Consider the following 19,190-nt stretch of genomic DNA (forward strand, 5'->3'; position numbering starts at 1 on the left):
TCGTATAAGACACTGGTGAGGGCTTTCCTCTCTTCATCGTTTAGATGATCAAGCCGAAATTCATTTGTTTCATTGAGTTCATTGTCAATTACATAATTGACATACTCAGTATTTGGGGAATCTAATAAGTTTTCTTTTAAACTCTCTTTAGGTGTTTCCTCTTCTTCGTTAATATCTTCAAGTCGCAATTTAAATGTGTATTTATTTAAAGTGACTGTATTGGATGTATAGCATATAGTTGCTTTGGAATCTTCCAAATATTCCCTGCCTAACAAAATGTCGTATTTTTCTGAGAATTTATGTAAATAAAATGTTTGCTTTGTCGGACATAATTTACTAGGTTTTAATGTAATTTTTGATTTTAAAATAATTTGACCGTTTATTGTGTGTACATCTAATGGAGCTTTTGAGTTGATCGGACAATTGAAAAAATTTTTGCTCATCAAATTTATTGATGAACCTGTGTCAATCAAACATTTAAGTTTGATATCGTTCATAGTTATTTGTATGAAGGGGTATGTTCTTCTTCTACTTCTGATTCCGATCCCGAGGCAAGTTGATGAAAATTTTCACTGGTATCCATTTTAGACTGACCACTGGAACTTTCACGCTGCCTTTTTTGGGGCTGGTTAGTAGTAGAATAAGATGTGGGTTTTTGAAAATTTAGAGCGTTTTGCGCTCTACCTTGTTCTAACTTTTGTTTGAACTCATTGTATGTCGCTTGGTTGCTTTCAACTTTTTTTGAATTATTACTTGCATAATTATTTCGATTTTGACTTTGCTGTGCTTGAATATAATAAGGTTTTATACCTTGGTCATTATTATTTCCTTTATTCTTCTGAGAACCATTATTTTTACTACTGCTTTGTAGTGTAGATGGACTGTTTAATTTGGCTTTAGCTTTTTCTGTATTTAATACAATTGTATCGTAAAGGCCTTCCCTTTGTGCTACTTGTCTTAATAATGTTGTTGTTGTAATATCATATCTTGCTAATGTCATGAACATTCTGTCTGGAATTCTTTTATAAATTACATCTTTAATAGTATTAGCCATTGCGGCGGTATAAAGAGTTGTATTTGTGTAATTATTTTCTAATGATAATTTACTTGAAATTTCGAACATCTTATTTTCTAGTTCTTCTACAAACTTACGAATACTACCACTCCAGTAGGTGTTGTAAAGTCTTCTTAGCAACTCTTCGTATGGGATTTGGGTTTTAAATTCATCAATGAGGACTGATCGTAGTTCAGCCCAAGTGTTGCACTGTTGTAGCTGGGATACTTCTTGTGCATGTTGGGACAGCTGCCTCTCGATGGCACTGTAGAGTACACTATGTTGCCTCTTGTCTGTTGTCGGGTATAGGGACATCACGAAGTCCACACGTCTCACAAATGATGCCAGTTCTCTTGTGGAACCGTCAAATGTTGAGATGTGACGAATCTGGCCCAAAGCCTGATTCAAATGTAATTCAGATAGAATCATAATTTGTTCGCTGGGTTGTGCCATGTTGTTGGCTATAGTTGATTTTTCTTTGAATCACTTGGTAGATTGATACCGGGGTTTTATTTTATTTATTTTTTTTTTTTTATTTAAAATTCGCACACCTTTGTAGCAGTCCAATCAATGCTAGATGGGCTACACAACACTGACCTGGTAACAGTCACACCTTTTATTTTGGTGGGTCACACTTTAATGGTCACTTGCAGTTTTTTAATTTATATTTGTATTAATAGTATCCAACATCGAGAGTTAGATAACTGTTCACAAATATTTTGTCACATAAGTTCTTTTGCGGATCTGCTTTGTATGAACTGAAGCACAAGCGAAACTTTGTTCGTCACGAGTTGCGCTTTATTAATCTCGAACTAATCTATTAGCTCTAAGAGATTATGTTCACACGCGGATCCTACCGACTGCGCCAATTACAACTTCGCGGTTTGTTGGTTTATAAAAAAAAGTATTTTTATTGATCAAAAACTTAAGCGAATGTCGGAGACAAATTCACGTCTTACACAATTGAAGTATGAATAAAATCTAAATCTAATTTGCAAAGCGAACGCTTAGCAAACCCTTGGCTGAGCTTATTTACTTCTTCATATTGAGCGTACATAGGCTCTCATTTATGTTTACGTTAATTAGGCGCTCTCTTGAGTGGATTGCGCATGGATATAGATCAGCCGAGTTTGAGCTACGTGGAAAGTTTTGACCCTTAAAGCTGTGTTAGCAGTTTTGACCCTCTGGTGGGAGTCGCGAATGCGGCTGCGGATGTTTATGTCTGTTGGATTGGGTGCCTTCTTGAGTGGATCACTCATGGGTACTGATCAGCCGAGAACTTGAGCTGCGTAAGCGGTTTTGACCCTTTGGTGGGAATAACTGATTCGGCAGCGGATGTTAATGTTTACATTAGGGTAGGCTGGATTTGTTATTGTCACCAGAATTTGGGTTCTTATTGGATACATGATTTTATGACTTATATCCTAAGGCATTCTATGATTTTGTGTATGGCTGTTCCTATGTGGTTATGTATGTGTGTGTGTGTGTAAGTATATGTGGTCTTATACTATGGCACATATGCTACTATATATATATATTATTATATAGTCGGAAAAGGTTCTTTCTAAATATTGAAAACCTACTTGTTCTAATGTAATGAGTATAAAAATATTGTCATAAAAAATGTACTTTTTACAATCAAAACAATTTTCAAGAGTGTGGGCAGTATTAGGTTGCTTTGGGCGTTGCAGAAGGTTTTTGGAGAAGCAAATCGAAATTCACTAAACTAACAAAAAATAAAAATATAAAAAATATTTGTAAAATATGTGGGCGTGGCAGTTTTGGGTTTCTTACGAATAAATCTAAATACAAGCCAACCTCTAACGGATTCCCCTTTTTAATTAAACAACAAGAGTTTACAAATATTTATAACTTATATGGTCGGAAACGCTTCCTTCTGCCTATTACGTACATTTCAACGAATCTAGTATACCCGTTCACTCTACGAATAGCGGCTATAAAAAATGACTGAGAAACAACTAGTCAACTAAGAAAATAAAATATCCTTAATTTACTTATCCGGTACATATTAAGGATATCCGGTTAAACGGGCAAGTAATTATTTTGATAAAGCATGCCATCAGTTATGGAATGCGACGAAATTCGTTGACTCCCCAGATCTTATTTTGTTTGTCCTCAGCGTATTTTGTTTAATTTTTTATTGGATATGACAACAAGTTTCTAAAATTTCTCGTTTGCACTCCAACTAGCTGAGTAACGGGTAACGGGATAGTCGAAGAACTCGACTATAGCGATCTCTCCTGTTTGTTTTGTAATAGTTTCAACGCCAGTTGTAGTAAGCAATTGTAATTGAAAAAGATGTGTCTTTCCTAGATCATATTTCTCCCTTATTAGAAATTAGGTGATAAATTAACACATTTTAAATTGGATTTATACTTTGTGTGTTTATGTGCATATATTGACACTATACATACTTCAAGATACTAAGCAAGCATATTGATTGGTTGTTGACTGGCCAATCTTGATGGTAATTCTCATTAGTACATTTCAGGAATGAAATAACGATGTGTGAATTCTGGGCGGGGCACGAGCTTTAAACAGCTTAATTGTATATGTAGGAGCATTTGTATTTTTACAGTCAACATTTTAAACTCCAGTTGTAGTCACACGGAAGATAAAGATGAATCCGCATCTCGAACAAGATAAGTCGCGATTAAATTCGTGTATTGAAAAAAGTATACAAACAAAAAAAAAGGGAAAATTAGGAGCGTTTAGCATTGACAGTATTTTGAGCACTTCAGAGGCTCACTCATCTCAAAATAGTCTACCCAAAGACAATACAAATGTTACATCAAGTAAGAAAACGAAGTTGACAATAGAAACATTATAGTGAAGTATATTGTGCCATTTATTGTTTCAAGCTAAATATTTTTTTATTTGTGTGAGTACAAAAATACAAATAACTCACAAAAACGTGTCTAACATAAAAAATTTAAGCCATCCAAATTCTTATATAAGTAAATCATAGATATAAATATTTTTTTTATTTTTAACACATTGATGTACAGTGAAAAGGAAATTTTTAGCCTCATAATCTTCATTAACGGCTCAGACGATTCAGTCATATCCCTCTATACAGCTGTTCGTCCGCTTGACCCCTTAAAACTCTTATTATTGGTTACAGGTCGTATATGTCAACATACGACCTTTTTATACCAGTTACTCGAAGAATAAATGGGTTTTCGTCCATATAAAGTATATATATACTTGATCAGGATCAAAACGAGAGTCGATCTGGCCATGTCCGTCTGGTCGTAAGAACATCTCAGGAACTGTAAAATCTAGAAGGTTGATATTAAGCAAACAGATTTTAGAAACATAGACGCAGCGCAAGTTTGTTGACCCATGTTGCCACGCCCACAACCCGCACAAAACTGCCACGCCCACACTTTTGAAAAATGTGCTGATATTTTATCATACCTTTATTGGTCGTGTATATTTATATAGATGTGCAAAAAACTTTTTGGCACGCCCATTCTGACGCCCTAAAACCGCCAAAACTTAAAAATAAGATTTAAAATATCTTAATCATATATTCAAACTAGCTGAGTAACGATTTCGTGAAGTATGTATAGCATATAGTATGTGTACAAACAGATAATAAAATAAGAGAGAATGTTACAGTCGAGTTACCCGACTATCAGATACCCGTTTCTCAATTAGTGTGAATGCGAAGGCAAAATTCCATAATTTTTCCTGGCATATCGATAGATATTGGGGATAATAAAATGAGAAATAATACGGACAGACGGACGGACGGACTTGGCCAGGTTGACTTGGATATTGATCCTGATCAAGAATATTTATACTTTATATAGTCCTTCTGACTGTTCATACTTTTCAACGAATCTAGTATACCCTTTTACCAAAGACACTAGAATAAGGGTCTAGGGTCTTTGGTATATAGTAGTTTCTTGCCCCTCTGATAAGACCATCAAAATTAAATGTCTAATGTTTGTTATGGGAGTTTATTTTCTTCCCGTTTTCTTTGCTTTTCTTTCTTCGAGATTATCAAGTGCATTTGGTGTTTGTTCATATAACAAATATAATCTGATGAGTGCTCTAAAATTGGTGCAGGTTAGGGTCTATGAAAAATTAGAAAGATAGGTAGAGTTATGAAAGAAAGTGGGTTGGAGAAGGAGACTTGGCAATGACTTATGAGCCCTTTCGCATTAGAATAGTTCATTTGAATAGTTTATTCTAGGGTCTTTGCTTTTACTCTACGAGTAACGGGTATAATTATTTACAGCGAGAGAAGATAAGATTAAATTGACATGTTTTAGTTTGTCACATAGTTTTTAGCAAGGGAGAAATAAGAATTCTGGTCACTTGTTTCTGGGCGGCAGACCACACAACAATTATTAATTAGGAGAATTAATTAATAATTATAGGAGAATTTTGAATCCGCTATAGTCGGAAAAGCTTCCTTCTGCCTTTTACATATTTTTCAACATAAACATCTTGAATACAAATTTTTTATTTTTAACACACTTCCTTATACCTGTTCCTCCTAGCACTTAAACTCTACTCTACGAGTAACGGGTATAATAAATAATGCAAGATACCCGGTACCCGGCAAACGCGAAATTTCATCTTTTTTCTGGGATATCGATAGATACAAAAAAAAAATTAAAAATGGTTCTAAAGTGTGGGTGTGACCGGTTCGTCGGCTTTAGGGCGTTAGAGTGGGAGCGGCAAAATTTTTATTTTTTTAAATTTATAAGACTAATAAAAATATGAAAAATGTCAACTCACTTTTCAACAAAGTTTTTTTTTTGGCTCGGGTCCCACGGCCTCACCTCCCGCCCAACCAACCGAGGGGCGCTGCCGTGTATCGTACGGCTCGATTCGCGAGAAGATATAGACGCAATATAAAAAAGAGAACAGGAACGAAGAAATGAATATAATGTAAAATAACTATATTAAATAAAAAAGTTAAAATCGATTGCTTTAAGAGCTGCAGAGAGTCAAGATTACAGATAATAGGATAAAGTCTATTATAGTCAGAACATAAAACTCTGTAAGGGTCATGCAAATCATAGTTAGATCTACAATGATTTAAGAGAAGGGGTATATAGTTTCTAGTGAATCTACTTGGAACCGAGAAGTTAAGCCGACTAATCAAGTCGGGACTCTCAACTGCACCACGAATAAGCTTAAAAATAAAGACTGTTCCAAGCACAGTTCTACGGTTAGCTAGGGACGGTAAATTAATTACAAGTAGTCTACTGGAATAAGGAGGTTATATACGGTTTGCATCCCAATTCCGAGTGGACTACTTATTGTGGATTCCAAACAGGTGATCCGTACTCGAGAATCGGACGGACTAACGAAATAAATAAGGTTTTAGTCAAGTAAGGATCATCAAATTCCTTAGACCACCTTTTTATAAAAAAAAGCACACCCCTGGCCTTATTGACAATGACGGAATATGGTCAGAAAATTTTAGTTTAGGGTCCAGAAGAACACCAAGATCATCAACCCGTGTTATTCTGTCCAAAGAGAGTCAACAGAGTCAAATGCTTTATTAAAATCAGTGTAGATGACATCTGTTTAAAGATTATTTTTGAAACACTGTAGTACGAAAGAAGTTAGCTCCAAGAGGTTAGTGGTTGTTGATCTGCGTTTCATAAAACCCTGCTGACACGGTGATTGATCTACAAAGGTGCTGCAAATGAGGAGTTATAACATTTTCAAAAAGTTTTGGGATAGCCGACAATTTAGAGATTCCTCTGTAATTGATTGCATCCAGTTTGCTACCTTTTTTATTATGTGTGTTAACTCTTTATTAAACCAAGGAGGTTTAGAGATTGACGGATAGTACATTGGAACACAAGAGTCAAAAATGATTTAATTGCGGTATAAAACATATTAATTGCATCCGCCATTATGTTGCAGGAGTAAGGATCGGACCAATTAAAGCCAGCTATAAAGTTGTTTAGCCTTCGAAAATTTGCCTTGCGAAAACAGGGAATTCGCTTTGTTGACTTCTCTGAATTTACTTTTAATACAGTACCTATGTCGATTGCCACCTCGAAAGTAGGATGATATGGATCTTCAGGTTGAGTAAGAGGTGCTACCCTGGACAGAAACACACTTTCAGGACTTGTTACAAAACATAGATCCAACAGTCGACCAAGAGAGTTTCGAGTATAATTAACTTGCGACAACGATAAGTCGAGCAAACCGTCAATAAAGTCATGTTGTGCTAAAGGGAGAAGGATATTCGATTGTTCTTCTGGGGACCACGTTGTGCCAGGTATATTTAAATCACCTAGAACTACCAATTGGTCCCTGCAAATTGTGGCTTGGCCCTGCAGATTGTATTTCTGAAGTGCCAACTTGTGCCGGTAGTTCAATGTTCCCTTGCGGTGGTAAACTAATCGGGGCAGATGGAATCACTGGTTGAGAAACCAGTGCAGACAATTCGGAATTTTTAGCAATCACAGCGTGGGGTCCCTCCACAGCGGATTGATCGGATTGCTCCGAATCTTTTTTAGCTGCCGATCTAAGAAACATATGCGGCTGTGCTGCGATTGACAGCTGATCAGTTGTGGAGTCCTGTTGATCTTTACAGCCTACCACCAGCGGTTTTTTTGCGCCAAAACTGTTGATCAGTTCTTTCACGCCACCTTTAGTTTGGCGCATAAACGATTTCATCTCGTTCGCAACCACAAGCCAAGCATCACAAAAGTAATTTGGATTTTTACCCTTTTTGGCTGCTCAGGTTTTATAACCTGGCAACAATTTTTATAAAAGCAGACAACATAAACGGTTTCCATGTTTATCTGACATCAGACCACTGTGCACGAAAACACAAGATCAAAACTTTCAAGCGAGCTGTTAAAAGAACCGCACGAGAGCAGTCTGCACAAAAAGGAGAGTAAACAAAACACAAAGACGAAAAATGCAAAATTCTTTGTAGATTTGTTTAAACTACTGCACAAATCACAACAGAACCACTCGCGAAGCGAACGGATCTTTAATAATTATGTTTAAAATATATGATAATTAAAGAAGATTATTAAAAACCACGGCTGGTTTGACAAACACAAAATAAAAATCGGGGCGCAGAAAAAAACACAACCGTTCGCTTTAAAAGCTAATAGACGAAGTTGCGCTGCTTCTTTGTCTCTATAATCTGTATGCTAAATATTCTCCTTCTAGCTTTTATAATTCCTGAGATCTCGACGTTCATACGGACGACGGACAGACGGACATGGGTAGATCGACTCGGCTATTGATTCCTATGTTTATGTTATGTATGTATATGTTATTGCGGTGGGTTGAATCAAAGACCCTAGAATAACAAGATACGATTTTTTGGCACACGATTTTTTGGCCGTGGCTCTAGAGGTGGCTCCAGGCCACTATGGGGCATTTGGCCTGTTTTTTTTACAATAATGTGTTTTTCACAAGTATGCAAATTTGAAGTATTTTAGTAGTAATACATTGGAAATACGTTAAACTGTTATGATATAGCCCGCATAAGTTAATTTAACAATGCATAACAATGCAATAATAACAGCTGTTAAAGTCGGCTGTTGCGAGCATATACCACGTGGCTGCTTTGCGCGCAAAATTTAGCTTAACTTTCAAAGTGTTAAAATTTAAAAAGAAGAAGAAGGAGAGTATAATTTAAAATGGATAATCAATCTTTAGGTTCTTATTATGTGTTGTTATTAATATATTGTTTATTGTGTGCGCCTATTTCTAACAATTTGTACATTTAGCAAGTGGTGTCAACATGTAGTTGTTTGAAAAAATTTTCAACTTTGAATAGAGCTACAACAATTTGTTCAAATTTGTTCAGTATGTGTTTATATCCATGTTGTAGTGTGTTCAATTCCTAACTCATATCAGGTAGTCTCTATGTGCGTTTTTTGCGGTTTTTTGAGAATTTTCATTTTTTAGGGAGTAATATCTCGATTTCCAATGCTGCCCTGCTGGAAGTGTGGCGCACGCAAAAGGGTGTTCGTCAAAAGGAAAATTCTATTTGCACTTTTATCAGTGGGCATTTTTCTGATAGCAAGCTAGACTTTAATAAACGATTAACTAATAATAATAATAACGAATGATTTCAGTCAATCTTTTGCGAAATTGGAGAAAATGCAATCGAAAAATAAATGAATTTTTAAAATTTTTTTCAAATTGGTTAGAAGAACACCTAGTCCTGAAGGTAAAGGAGAAAAATAAATAGGAAAGGAAATTAGTTGGACTCCCGAAAACGTCATATTATTAAAAAAATTTGAGTGGCCGAAGACAGCAAGCAGATGAAGTCGTAAGGGCGCAGAATCACAACGAACGTCTTTTGGTTCAAGCTGCACGGAAGTGCTGCCTGCGGGATCTTGCAGCCATACTTAAAATTCTTTTGTTGAACCCAGCCACGGCAAAAAATATTAGTAGCTTCGCAGATGTCTTTTACAGAGCAATGGATACTTCGGATCCCATAATATCATCAATAAATTTAAAGAGGCGAAAACATAAGCGACTATCTCTTCCACCAGAAGTCATTGAAATGTTAGCTTGCGAATTTGAACTTGATAAAAATTCTTCAGACTCTACTGATTGTGAAGAGGAAGACGGTTATGAATTATACAATATTGAAATCAAAAATAAACCTTAAAAATATATTATTAAAAAGAAAAAAAAAAAATTTGGGGCGGAGTTGGGGCACGCCCACTTTTCCAAAATATTCCTGGTGTAACGCATAAAAAAAAATTCATCCAAATATCTCCAATAGTTTAGGAGGTATTAATTTTTGTAAAAAAAAAACAGGCCAAATGCCCCATAGTGCAGGCTCTCTCGAATTTTTGTTAGAGAGCGAGAGAGCGAAGTGCGCTACAGAGAACAGCTCTTTTTAACGCACAAAGTGATAGCAGACAACTGGAGTATGTGTGCACACGTATGCTCATGCATTGTAAATTTGACAAAATATGCCCTTCACCTCAGAAGTTCTTAGACTTTCAATCTATATAATTTTTGATCAATTGGCACCATGCGAAAAATTCTTGTTTTGCATTGCCTTAACGTTATTATTATTTGAAAATAGATTAGAAATAGCCAAATCTATGTACATATTATCACAAAAATAAATTTCAAAAATGACTTTATATAAGAATATTTGTCATTAGAGTATTCATCTTGCGGCGTGTGAAAAATTAATAAGGCAATGATTGTTGAGTGCTTGTGTCCGCACTTCGTGCCTCAAGATATGAACAAAACAAAGACACTAGAATAATTCTAGTGTCTTTGATATTACTTTTGCAATAAACAGTTATCATATTTAATTATTAAGTATATTTATTAAGTCATTTGACTTAATATGATGTAACATTAACATTAAAAGTGTTTCAAAAAAAATATTTCGCTTTTAAAAAAATGTCAGATGAGAGACAAATTAGAATTAAACATAAATATAAATGTGTAAACGGTAGCTAATTCGAGCGGCGATTTTAACAAACAAATTTAAAAAGCTTTAAAATTATAATAGTCAGGGCGTGAATTTTTAATAATTATTTTATTTTATCACATTGCTACGAAATTGGCAAAAACTACCCTAATATGTATCATGTAAATTCGTTTCTTCGATCAGAATTGATTTCGGCCCGAAAATCGTCTTCTAGCACAACACGCACACTTATACGCGTTCTCGTCTATTGTTTTTACTCACACAAGCAAGCAAATTATATTTTTAGATTTCTTACGCTCTCAGCGGGAGTGAGCCGAAAGGGAGTAATTTTGGCCGTCACCAAAAAAGTGGCTGCATAGTGCCAAACCAATGTATGGCCGTTACGCATCTTGTTATTCTAGTGTCTTTGGTTGAATCTTGTCGAAATATGTTTTTAGTTCTCGATTTAGCAGTAATAAGTAGTAGTATATAAGAAGTATCTGGCTAAGTTCAGGTTGATGTCTGCACTACGGTCAAACTTCTTTAGAAAGGCTTGCCTGTTTGTAGACGGGTTTGTTATTTATAAACAATTCGAATGCTTCCGATGTAAACGCTGTGCCATTATCGGAAAGAAGTTCGTCGGGTAAGCCGTGGCAAATAGTTGACGAAGAAACTTAATTGCGCCGTGCGCAGATGTTGAGGGGACTCCGCAACTTCGAGTCATTTAGAGTATGTGTCAACGACCAAAAAGAAAGTTCTACCCTGAAACGGTATAGCAGAGTCAAACGCGTACAAGGGCACCTTGACGATTCCCAATGATGTATTGCCTGTGGTGGTTGATTCATGATTTCCTGGCATGATATACAATTCTTGTAGTTTACTCGATTATAGCATCGGGCCACCAAACATAGCTGCGTGCTGTATCCTTGATTTTTACAAATTCCGGAATGTAACGCTACTAAAATGGATGTCCTCGCTCTTGGAGGTATAACTGCTCTGTTACCTCAGACTAAGGCTCCTCTGGTGTAGAGGTGTGGATATTTGATCTTTTGATCGTCATGTCAGGCCACCCCCTTAAAACTTTGAAGTTTGTGATGCGATGAGTTGAGCACTGATAATAGACTTGGCTGCTAATTCAATCATTAGGACTGCTATTGGGCAGCGGCTCAGGAAGTAAGCATTTCTCGGTTTTGTTCCCTTCAGGTAAACAGTATCGACGTTATATGCAGTAATGAATATGGAACGACGTCGCATAGTTTGGTACTGGTTTTGCCGTTGTAAATATGCGCAACAGCGGGCTATGATCGGTGACGAGCGTGAAAAATCGTCCATACACATAGTTAAGAAATTTTTGTGGAACCGGCAGCTAGCGCGACTGCTTCTCTGTAGAATTGAGCATAGTTTCGCTCTGCTTTTGAAAGCGTTCGTGAATAAAAGGCAATTGGTTTTTCAGATCCGTCTTGAAGTCTGTGGCTAAGAACTGCTCCCAGGCCCTATGGTGATGCGTCACATGCTAGTATAACCGGAAACTGGCAATCATAGTGGACTAACAGATGGTCGGAAGTAATTAGATCATTCAGGGCTCTTACTGATGTCGGCGGTTTCAGGTCCAATTACGGGTCTAATTATTCCGTCTACATGTAACGAAACTGGTGGTCTAGTAAGTTTTCTTAATTCTGAGCTAAAAAGTTCTTTGAACTGGCTGAATGTCTGTATTGCTCGTTATGGAGAATATTCCCTTGATTCGAATACCGAGTTCCTTAAGCCAGTTACATCTGAGCCCCCACCTGAGACAATAACCACTGGCATGTTTCCGGTATGTTGTTGATTGTAGCAAATAGAAACCGTGCCAATGTGCGCAGTGCTGCCATAGTAAAATGCGGTAATTTCGTAGGTGCGTGGGGTGAAATGATCTGCCAGCAATTTTTGAATTGCGCTTAACTTCAGCTCACTCACTATACTTGGTGACGCCAATGATGTTAATAAGTCGTATATCGGCGCGCCAGCTAGCGTTAAGAAAGCCGCCTTCGTCCTCAACCTACCTATTTTTTATCAGTAACAAGTTTAATCGCTCTAAGTACGATGTCCATTTGTCTGGATACGCCAAGTCAAAAATTTCTAAACTTTCAAGTCCATGTAAGTTTTTGATTTCTGCTTACTTTTTTCCTATGTGATAATTGCTCAGAATTGCGAGTGTCTTTAATCGCTTCCGACGCAGTATACTTGTGCTCTTCCTTTCTCGATCCACACGAAACGTTATCGCTGTCCTTATCTTCCATGTGATGGGATCTTTGTCAATTTCATTAATTTTTAATGAACCCATCCGCGTCGCCAATATTAACTCTACCACGCTTTAATATTAATCGGTGGTTTATTATATGCACTAGTTACAAGATGGGAAGGTAATTATACTCCGCTGCTTGTTGCGCGGTGATTAGTCGCTTGGAGCGCTGAGTACTCGGCTGCCGATCTTCCATCGGTGATCAGATGTCGATACTGAGTGGGCGCGCTACTTTGTACATAAACAACATAAACAACAACGCTCATTGGCTTAGACAAATGAAGATCGTTTTATTCTATAGGGAAATAATACAGTTTGAAAGGCATTACAAATTTGACCTTATATCTATTCTGAATTTTACGTACCGCAGTTTCTCTTCCCTCACTCTTGGTATCGTCAGACGAAGTAGCTTAATTCTTAGTTAAATCGATGTGACCAATTACCATAGCGATAAAAATGCATACATTTAGTATTTAATGTGCCCGAGTGCCCTCAATCGGTGACAAATTACTTAACTACTTATCGATAGCCAACGTATCCGTTCCGCGACAGCGTACATACCGATCATTAATATAAAATCTTTTCTTTCTATTTCAAGTGCAACGCGATGTTATATTAACAGGGTATATATACTAAAATATTACATTGTAGGACCACCTCTTCTTGCTTCTGTTTTCAAAGCAGGACGTCATATACACTCCCATGCAAATTAGAGGCATTTTCAAACTTGTGGGCGTGGTAGTTTTGCGACGCTAGTATTTTATTTGAAATCTTTATAAACAGACCAACATGGTGTCTCAAGAATTTACACATTTAGTATCAATATTTTGGCTTTCATATTTACCGAAATCACTGCTCTCATACGGACACGACGGACACGGACTTATCCAGATCGACTCGAGTTTTATCAATAGTAAGACCAGTTTTTGTGTGTATTTCTCGTTTATAAATTGTATTTTTCTGTATTTTTTATGTCTTCTTTGCAAAATTACTGCTGAGAGAAATCATGCAGCTAAATCGTGCAACGCAAGTTTATTTCCAAATGTTGCCACGCGCACTCGAACGCCGACTTTTGCAAACACATTTAATTTTTTTTCTAAATTTTATGAGTCTTGTAAATTTGTATCGATTTCCTAAAAACCTTTTTGGATTGTAAGGTGTACTAAAGTTTGGATACGGACAAGAGTTAAGAGAAAGCGGGAAGAATAAGCTGTGAGAGACCGGATGGACCGCTTGAGGTAGAGTGAGATGGTAAGAGCAGTGAGAGCGTATCGTGCCGGTTGAAAGAAAATAATGGAAGAGTTTTGATAAGACAATCATAAAACATATGGATCTTAGATCTTTACCTTATTACGCACCCATAATTGGTTGAATTAATAAATATTCTATGGGAGTAAGAGATGTTGAAGTTTTCCTGTCTGCCCGTCAAGGTATTAAACAAATGGCATATCATCCATTAACAGGTCAAGAGTTGTAATTAAGCGGTCTCTTTCTGTCAATAACATCTTTCTTGTCACCGAATCGGACAACTCAATACTTTCGAAGATAATTAGGCGGTGAAATTAATACAAAAATGCTTAATAAGTAATAAAAATACTAACGAATTTGTATATTTCAGGCGATATTTCAAAACTGTATGCATTTAGCTTTACTCAGGAAGGAAATAATAAAACCCCACTTACAAATTTTGATTTATGTCAAGGACACCCCCGCCGGTTACCCATCACATTTGATGGCAGCACAGTTTCACGCTTTGTATGGCGAACAGAAAGTATTCTTCCCTCTTATATAACCAACTCGACAAACTTACAAGGTAATTTTTTTCAATTTAAATAATTAAAATCCTAAAATTAAATATTGAAACTAACGTTTTTGTTTTCAAGAAAAACAACTGAGAAAGAGATTTACTGACAGAAAACCTCGTCAGGCCTATAGTGCCTCACAGCTGGAACGTCTTGAAAATGAGTTTAATTTAGACAAATATCTTAGCGTTAGCAAGCGTGTTGAACTGTCAAAATCATTATCTCTGACGGAAGTTCAGGTAAAAACATGGTTTCAAAATCGTCGCACGAAATGGAAGAAACAGTTGACTTCGCGGTTGAAAATAGCGCACAGACATGGACTATGGATACCTACCCTTCCCATAACAACTATTATTCCAAATACAAAATAAGATACTACTGAATAACACATTAAGAAATTATTAAATCATTAATAAAACAAGTTAAGCATATAGTTATCTACTTTTTATAGTGGTATCAAACTGTTTTTCTTGGTTCTGCTCGCTATGCGTTGCAACGGCTAGCTCAGAGAGGTTTATTAGTTCGTCCCACCAAATTTGTTTGATTCGTGTGATTGCCCGACAGGGTTTCAAGTTAAAGTCAGCTTTGTTGTTAGAATACTCGCTCTGGACTCCCACGGTCATCCCCGTCTGCAGCGCGCCGTCGTTTCGTTGTCGTCCTTCGTTCAACGCGAGGTCCTTGTCACTTGCAGTGATCAACCACATACTACCGTTTCCCGCTCACTGGCACCTTATCTATCCGGGCTCCCTTTGTGCTCGTTCAAAGTTCGCACTATTACCGTTCGACCCCTGTGCCGGCTCGAGTCCAAGGTCCACCGCGGTACTTTTAGTTCACGGTCTCTCCGCTTTGCACGGGTTTAATGTCCATTATTTCCTATTTGACCTGGCTGCCCCGACTCCTCTCGTTGACGCCTGTTACGCTCGGGTCAAAGGTCCACAAACGTTCACGGTGCGCCCTCACAGTTGTAATAACATCAATATACAAACTTGTGCAGTGTTCCTCAGATCTCAACGTTCACACGGTTTGACATGGCCAGATCGACTAAGCTATTGATCCTGTTGATCGGAAAAGCATCCATTTATCTGTTACATCCTTTTCAACAAAACTAGTATAGCTTTATTCTTTACGAGTAATAACCAGGGCTTAAAAATGGAATTTTATTGGCAAAAAGTTTTTTGGCAAATCGATACAGAGACCAATAAAATTAGACTGATAAGACTAATAAAATTATGAAGAATATCCCAACATTTTTCTAAAATGTGGCGCGGCAGTTTTTAACGGTTTTAGGGCAAATCGGTAGAAATTTACAAGACTTTTAAAATTATGAAAAATATCCAACAATTTTTCAAAAATGAGGTCGTGTTAGTTTTGGGCGGTTTGTTTGATATGGCCAGATCGATTTGGCTTTTGATCCTGATCAAGAATATTTATACTTTATATGGTCGGAAACGCTTCCTTCTGCCTGTTACATACTTTTTATCAAATCTGGTAAACCCTTTACTCTAAGAGTAATTGGTATGAAAAGGAATGGACAGGTCACAAAAAATAATATAAGAACGAACCGAATAAATATTCTTGATATATTTATATTGCAGTATACACAGTATAAGGACGAGTTCACTAAAACACCATCAAAACAAATAACAAAATATGATTTTATTTGTCCGAATTAGTTCGTTCGCATCAAAAGTCAAAAAGGAATACGCAAAACGAAAGAATATATAGATTATGTTTACTAGTTCTAATCAATATATTATTCCATAAAACTTTAGACCCCTCTTACTTCTACAACTATGCTTCATTTTGTAGAATAAACTCTTTTCATTTAATTCGATTCGTATGCATTTATACTACAGTACGTTGTAAGTGAAGCTGTGCAGATGTTTTAGTGTACACTCTCAAAGGACTTCGATGATATCTGTGATAAGACAACATATTTACACCTGCACATTATTTACAGGAACATAAATTAATTATAACGTTGTTTAGTTGAAATAGAATAATTGCATTGCGAACAGCAGAACGCTAAGCCAAAGGGGTAGGATAGAGGATACAAGAGAGAGCTCGCGAGAGGGAAGATCTTAGATACTCAAGCAGCTGATCTGCATACATAAAGAAAGCTAAGGTGCCGCATCCTTGTGTCTTCCATATTGGCCATAATTGAAGACATAAGTTTAAGGTGCTGCTGGAGTCTGCGAGACCGACATACTTCTCCCGTGGGAAGCGTGGCCTTAAACAGCATCCTTAAGCAGACACAGCTTATTCACCGCCCGCTTCGTTAGTCCTTTTGTTTCCTCAGTCCAAAAACTCAGGTGACTCCATCTCTTCTAGGCAGCAGCTCAGTGACTCTCGCTAACGGCCACTTCAAGAGCGGCAAGTTTTCATCCTTACCGAGGACCACAACTAACCTAGGCTTGGGAGTGCGCCACTTCATTAGCTGCTGCAGTTAGATTAAATACTATTTCTTCCATAGGACCGGGAAATCTGCGCCAGGTAGGCGATGCGCCAGGTAGGCGATGCGCCGGCAGCTATCGATTTGCGAATGAAGTGTAAGTTTGTCACATCTGGCTCGATAAATTATAAAGCCGGGCCACTAATTAAAAAATGTTCTCAAGTTAGAAAATTGAGATCGGCAGGCTTTCTGCTGAAGTACTTTGAACAAAGTAAGTGGCTGCTGTGCGATTGCCACTTAAAAACGACATATACACAGGCTTCATAAGCTTTAATGCTGGCATGGCAAAAACCATCAGATCCAAATTTGAGCAAAACTACAGGATATCTTGCCATTCTTTATTTTTCGGTAAAGGAAGGCTGAAAAAAATTGGACTTTGTGATTACTGGGCCAACAAAACCAAGAGGATCATGGAACCGTGGGATTGCGGATAAAACTAAACGCCTGCAAGTCCTTGATGTTGACTGAAGGGTTGAAATTGAGAAAAACACTGATCAGATACCGGATTTCAGGCGAGACCTTTTTGTAAAACCGCCTTCATCGTCAAACTTCAAAAATCATCTTCCGAAAATCCTACCAAATCGGCTGGTACATTTGAACGAAATTTAGTGGTGATTTTTCTATCGGAACTTCTGACATATGTACCGTCTGCACGTACTCCTTAATGAAAGCCTTGTATTAAACCCTGACTGCTGGACGATTCCCTAATTTTTTCTTTCAAGAGATAAGAATGCTCGCAGAGCATACTGTTAGGACTCGGGGAAACCCCCACCCCACAACACCGACAAAGCAGCACATCAAGACGATTTAGTTGGGTTTTCTCATTAAAGCCTTGGCATTGGAGCGACCGCAGCCTCCGGAAACAACCCAGCCTATGCGAGTCTTTTTAAATTAGAGACCATCCCGGCCGAAGCTTGACTTGAGCAACACACCACCCTGGCATCCTGGACTGCCCTTAGCAGTAGAATCTCAGTGACAAAAAAAATCGATCTAATCTAATCTATCTAATCTATCTATCTATTAGCGTCGGAAACATGGAATTAAAGTCCATCTAGTTAGCATAGCCTAAAACGAATTTGATGGTCACAATCACACGGAGAAATGCCTTCAACAAAACTTGAATTGGAATTCATTTGCGAGGCGCGCTTTGAAATCTCCACACGAACTGAGGATTTAAAATTTCTCACTCAAATTTATTTAAATTTAAATTTCATTTATGTATTTATGTCATTATGTATAACCAATGCATCTTATGTCTGCAATACTAAAGCAAATCGACTCGTCTTTTAATCGTGATCAAGGGTATTTATACTTTATAGAGGCGGGGTTGCGTAAATCAACTACAGTGTTCACGATGATCAGAAATACAATTACGTTATGAGGTCGAAGCTATCGCATTTACTGCGTTTAAGTCTTCTAACAAAATTTAACATTACCTTCGCAAAGTGTATAAATACTTTTTAACGGTTATGAACTGTGACTTAAGTTTTACCCCCTAGCAAGCAAGGGCAATGCAATGATTCTTGAAGTAAAAAAAGTTGTTGATTAAAGACAATTAATTAAATTTGTGTAAAATAAACAGTTTTCCTTTCGAAATAAATTAAAGGGGTTTAATAGTATTTGCAAAAAAAAAATTGTTTTTTTTAGATACATACATGGTTTTGCCAAGGAAAGTTTTAAAAATTATAAAATACATTTTTTATTTATTGAATCACTATTTTGACTATTTTTATTTAATGCGTTAATCTTTATTTGGTTTTTTTTTTTTTGAAAATTTTGAGTCTTATATAAATACCTTCACAAACTTACGATTTGTTAATATTGAACATTTATATGACGATTTGAATATTTAGTTAAATACCCTCAATAGTAAGACCAGTATTTATGTGTATTTTTTGTATGTCTTCTTTGCAGCACCACTCACCATGACTGGCCCTGTCCGTCCGTCTGTCCGTCTATAAAAGCTAGAATGTTGAGATAAAGCATGCAGCTAGAGACATTGACGCAGCGCAAGTATTTTTCTAAATGTTGCCACGCCCACTCTAACGCCCACGAACCGGACGAAACTGCCAAGCAAATACTATTAAAAAATGTTTTGATATTTTTTAAAATTTATATCTGGTCTTGTAAATTTTTACCGTTTACCGTTACCGAAGGAGAAGAGGGAGTCTGTGCATATGGAATATTTT

General features: G+C 36.9%; 1 protein-coding gene and 2 long non-coding RNA genes across 3 annotated transcripts, besides 15 other annotated features; 2 read left to right on the forward strand and 1 right to left on the reverse strand.

Moving 5' to 3' along the window:
- Positions 1-2,580: part of a mobile genetic element that runs on past the window's edge.
- A 668-nt stretch (positions 2,581-3,248) lies between these two features.
- Positions 3,249-3,322: a mobile genetic element.
- A 352-nt stretch (positions 3,323-3,674) lies between these two features.
- Positions 3,675-14,979, forward strand: CG34031 (uncharacterized protein). Its single transcript, NM_001259965.2, has 3 exons — positions 3,675-3,870; positions 14,366-14,560; positions 14,631-14,979. Exons 1-3 carry the CDS (start codon positions 3,696-3,698, stop codon positions 14,918-14,920), a joined length of 660 nt encoding a protein of 219 aa, NP_001246894.1. The 5' UTR covers positions 3,675-3,695; the 3' UTR covers positions 14,921-14,979.
- Positions 4,254-4,577: a mobile genetic element.
- Positions 4,683-4,930: a mobile genetic element.
- Positions 5,635-8,352: a mobile genetic element.
- Positions 5,845-8,181: a mobile genetic element.
- Positions 8,368-10,896: a mobile genetic element.
- Positions 8,444-9,871: a mobile genetic element.
- Positions 12,828-13,142, reverse strand: lncRNA:CR43967 (long non-coding RNA:CR43967). The gene is made up of 2 exons (NR_073974.1): positions 13,113-13,142; positions 12,828-13,042 (listed from the first exon to the last, which is right to left on the reverse strand). It is a non-coding gene; the product is annotated as a long non-coding RNA:CR43967 (long non-coding RNA).
- Positions 13,573-13,647: a mobile genetic element.
- A 337-nt stretch (positions 14,980-15,316) lies between the features above and the next one.
- Positions 15,317-15,399: a mobile genetic element.
- A 145-nt stretch (positions 15,400-15,544) lies between these two features.
- Positions 15,545-15,607: a mobile genetic element.
- Positions 15,608-15,724: 117 nt separating this feature from the next.
- Positions 15,725-15,839: a mobile genetic element.
- Positions 15,840-15,865: 26 nt separating this feature from the next.
- Positions 15,866-16,041: a mobile genetic element.
- Positions 16,042-16,735: 694 nt separating this feature from the next.
- Positions 16,736-17,193: a mobile genetic element.
- Positions 17,194-17,331: 138 nt separating this feature from the next.
- Positions 17,332-18,121, forward strand: lncRNA:CR45735 (long non-coding RNA:CR45735). The gene has a single exon (NR_125055.1). It is a non-coding gene; the product is annotated as a long non-coding RNA:CR45735 (long non-coding RNA).
- Positions 18,122-18,943: 822 nt separating this feature from the next.
- Positions 18,944-19,106: a mobile genetic element.
- Positions 19,107-19,190: the final 84 nt, after the last annotated feature.

The sequence above is a fragment of the Drosophila melanogaster genome, chromosome 3L (genome assembly GCF_000001215.4).
Source record: "Drosophila melanogaster chromosome 3L".
NCBI lineage: Eukaryota > Metazoa > Arthropoda > Insecta > Diptera > Drosophilidae > Drosophila > Drosophila melanogaster.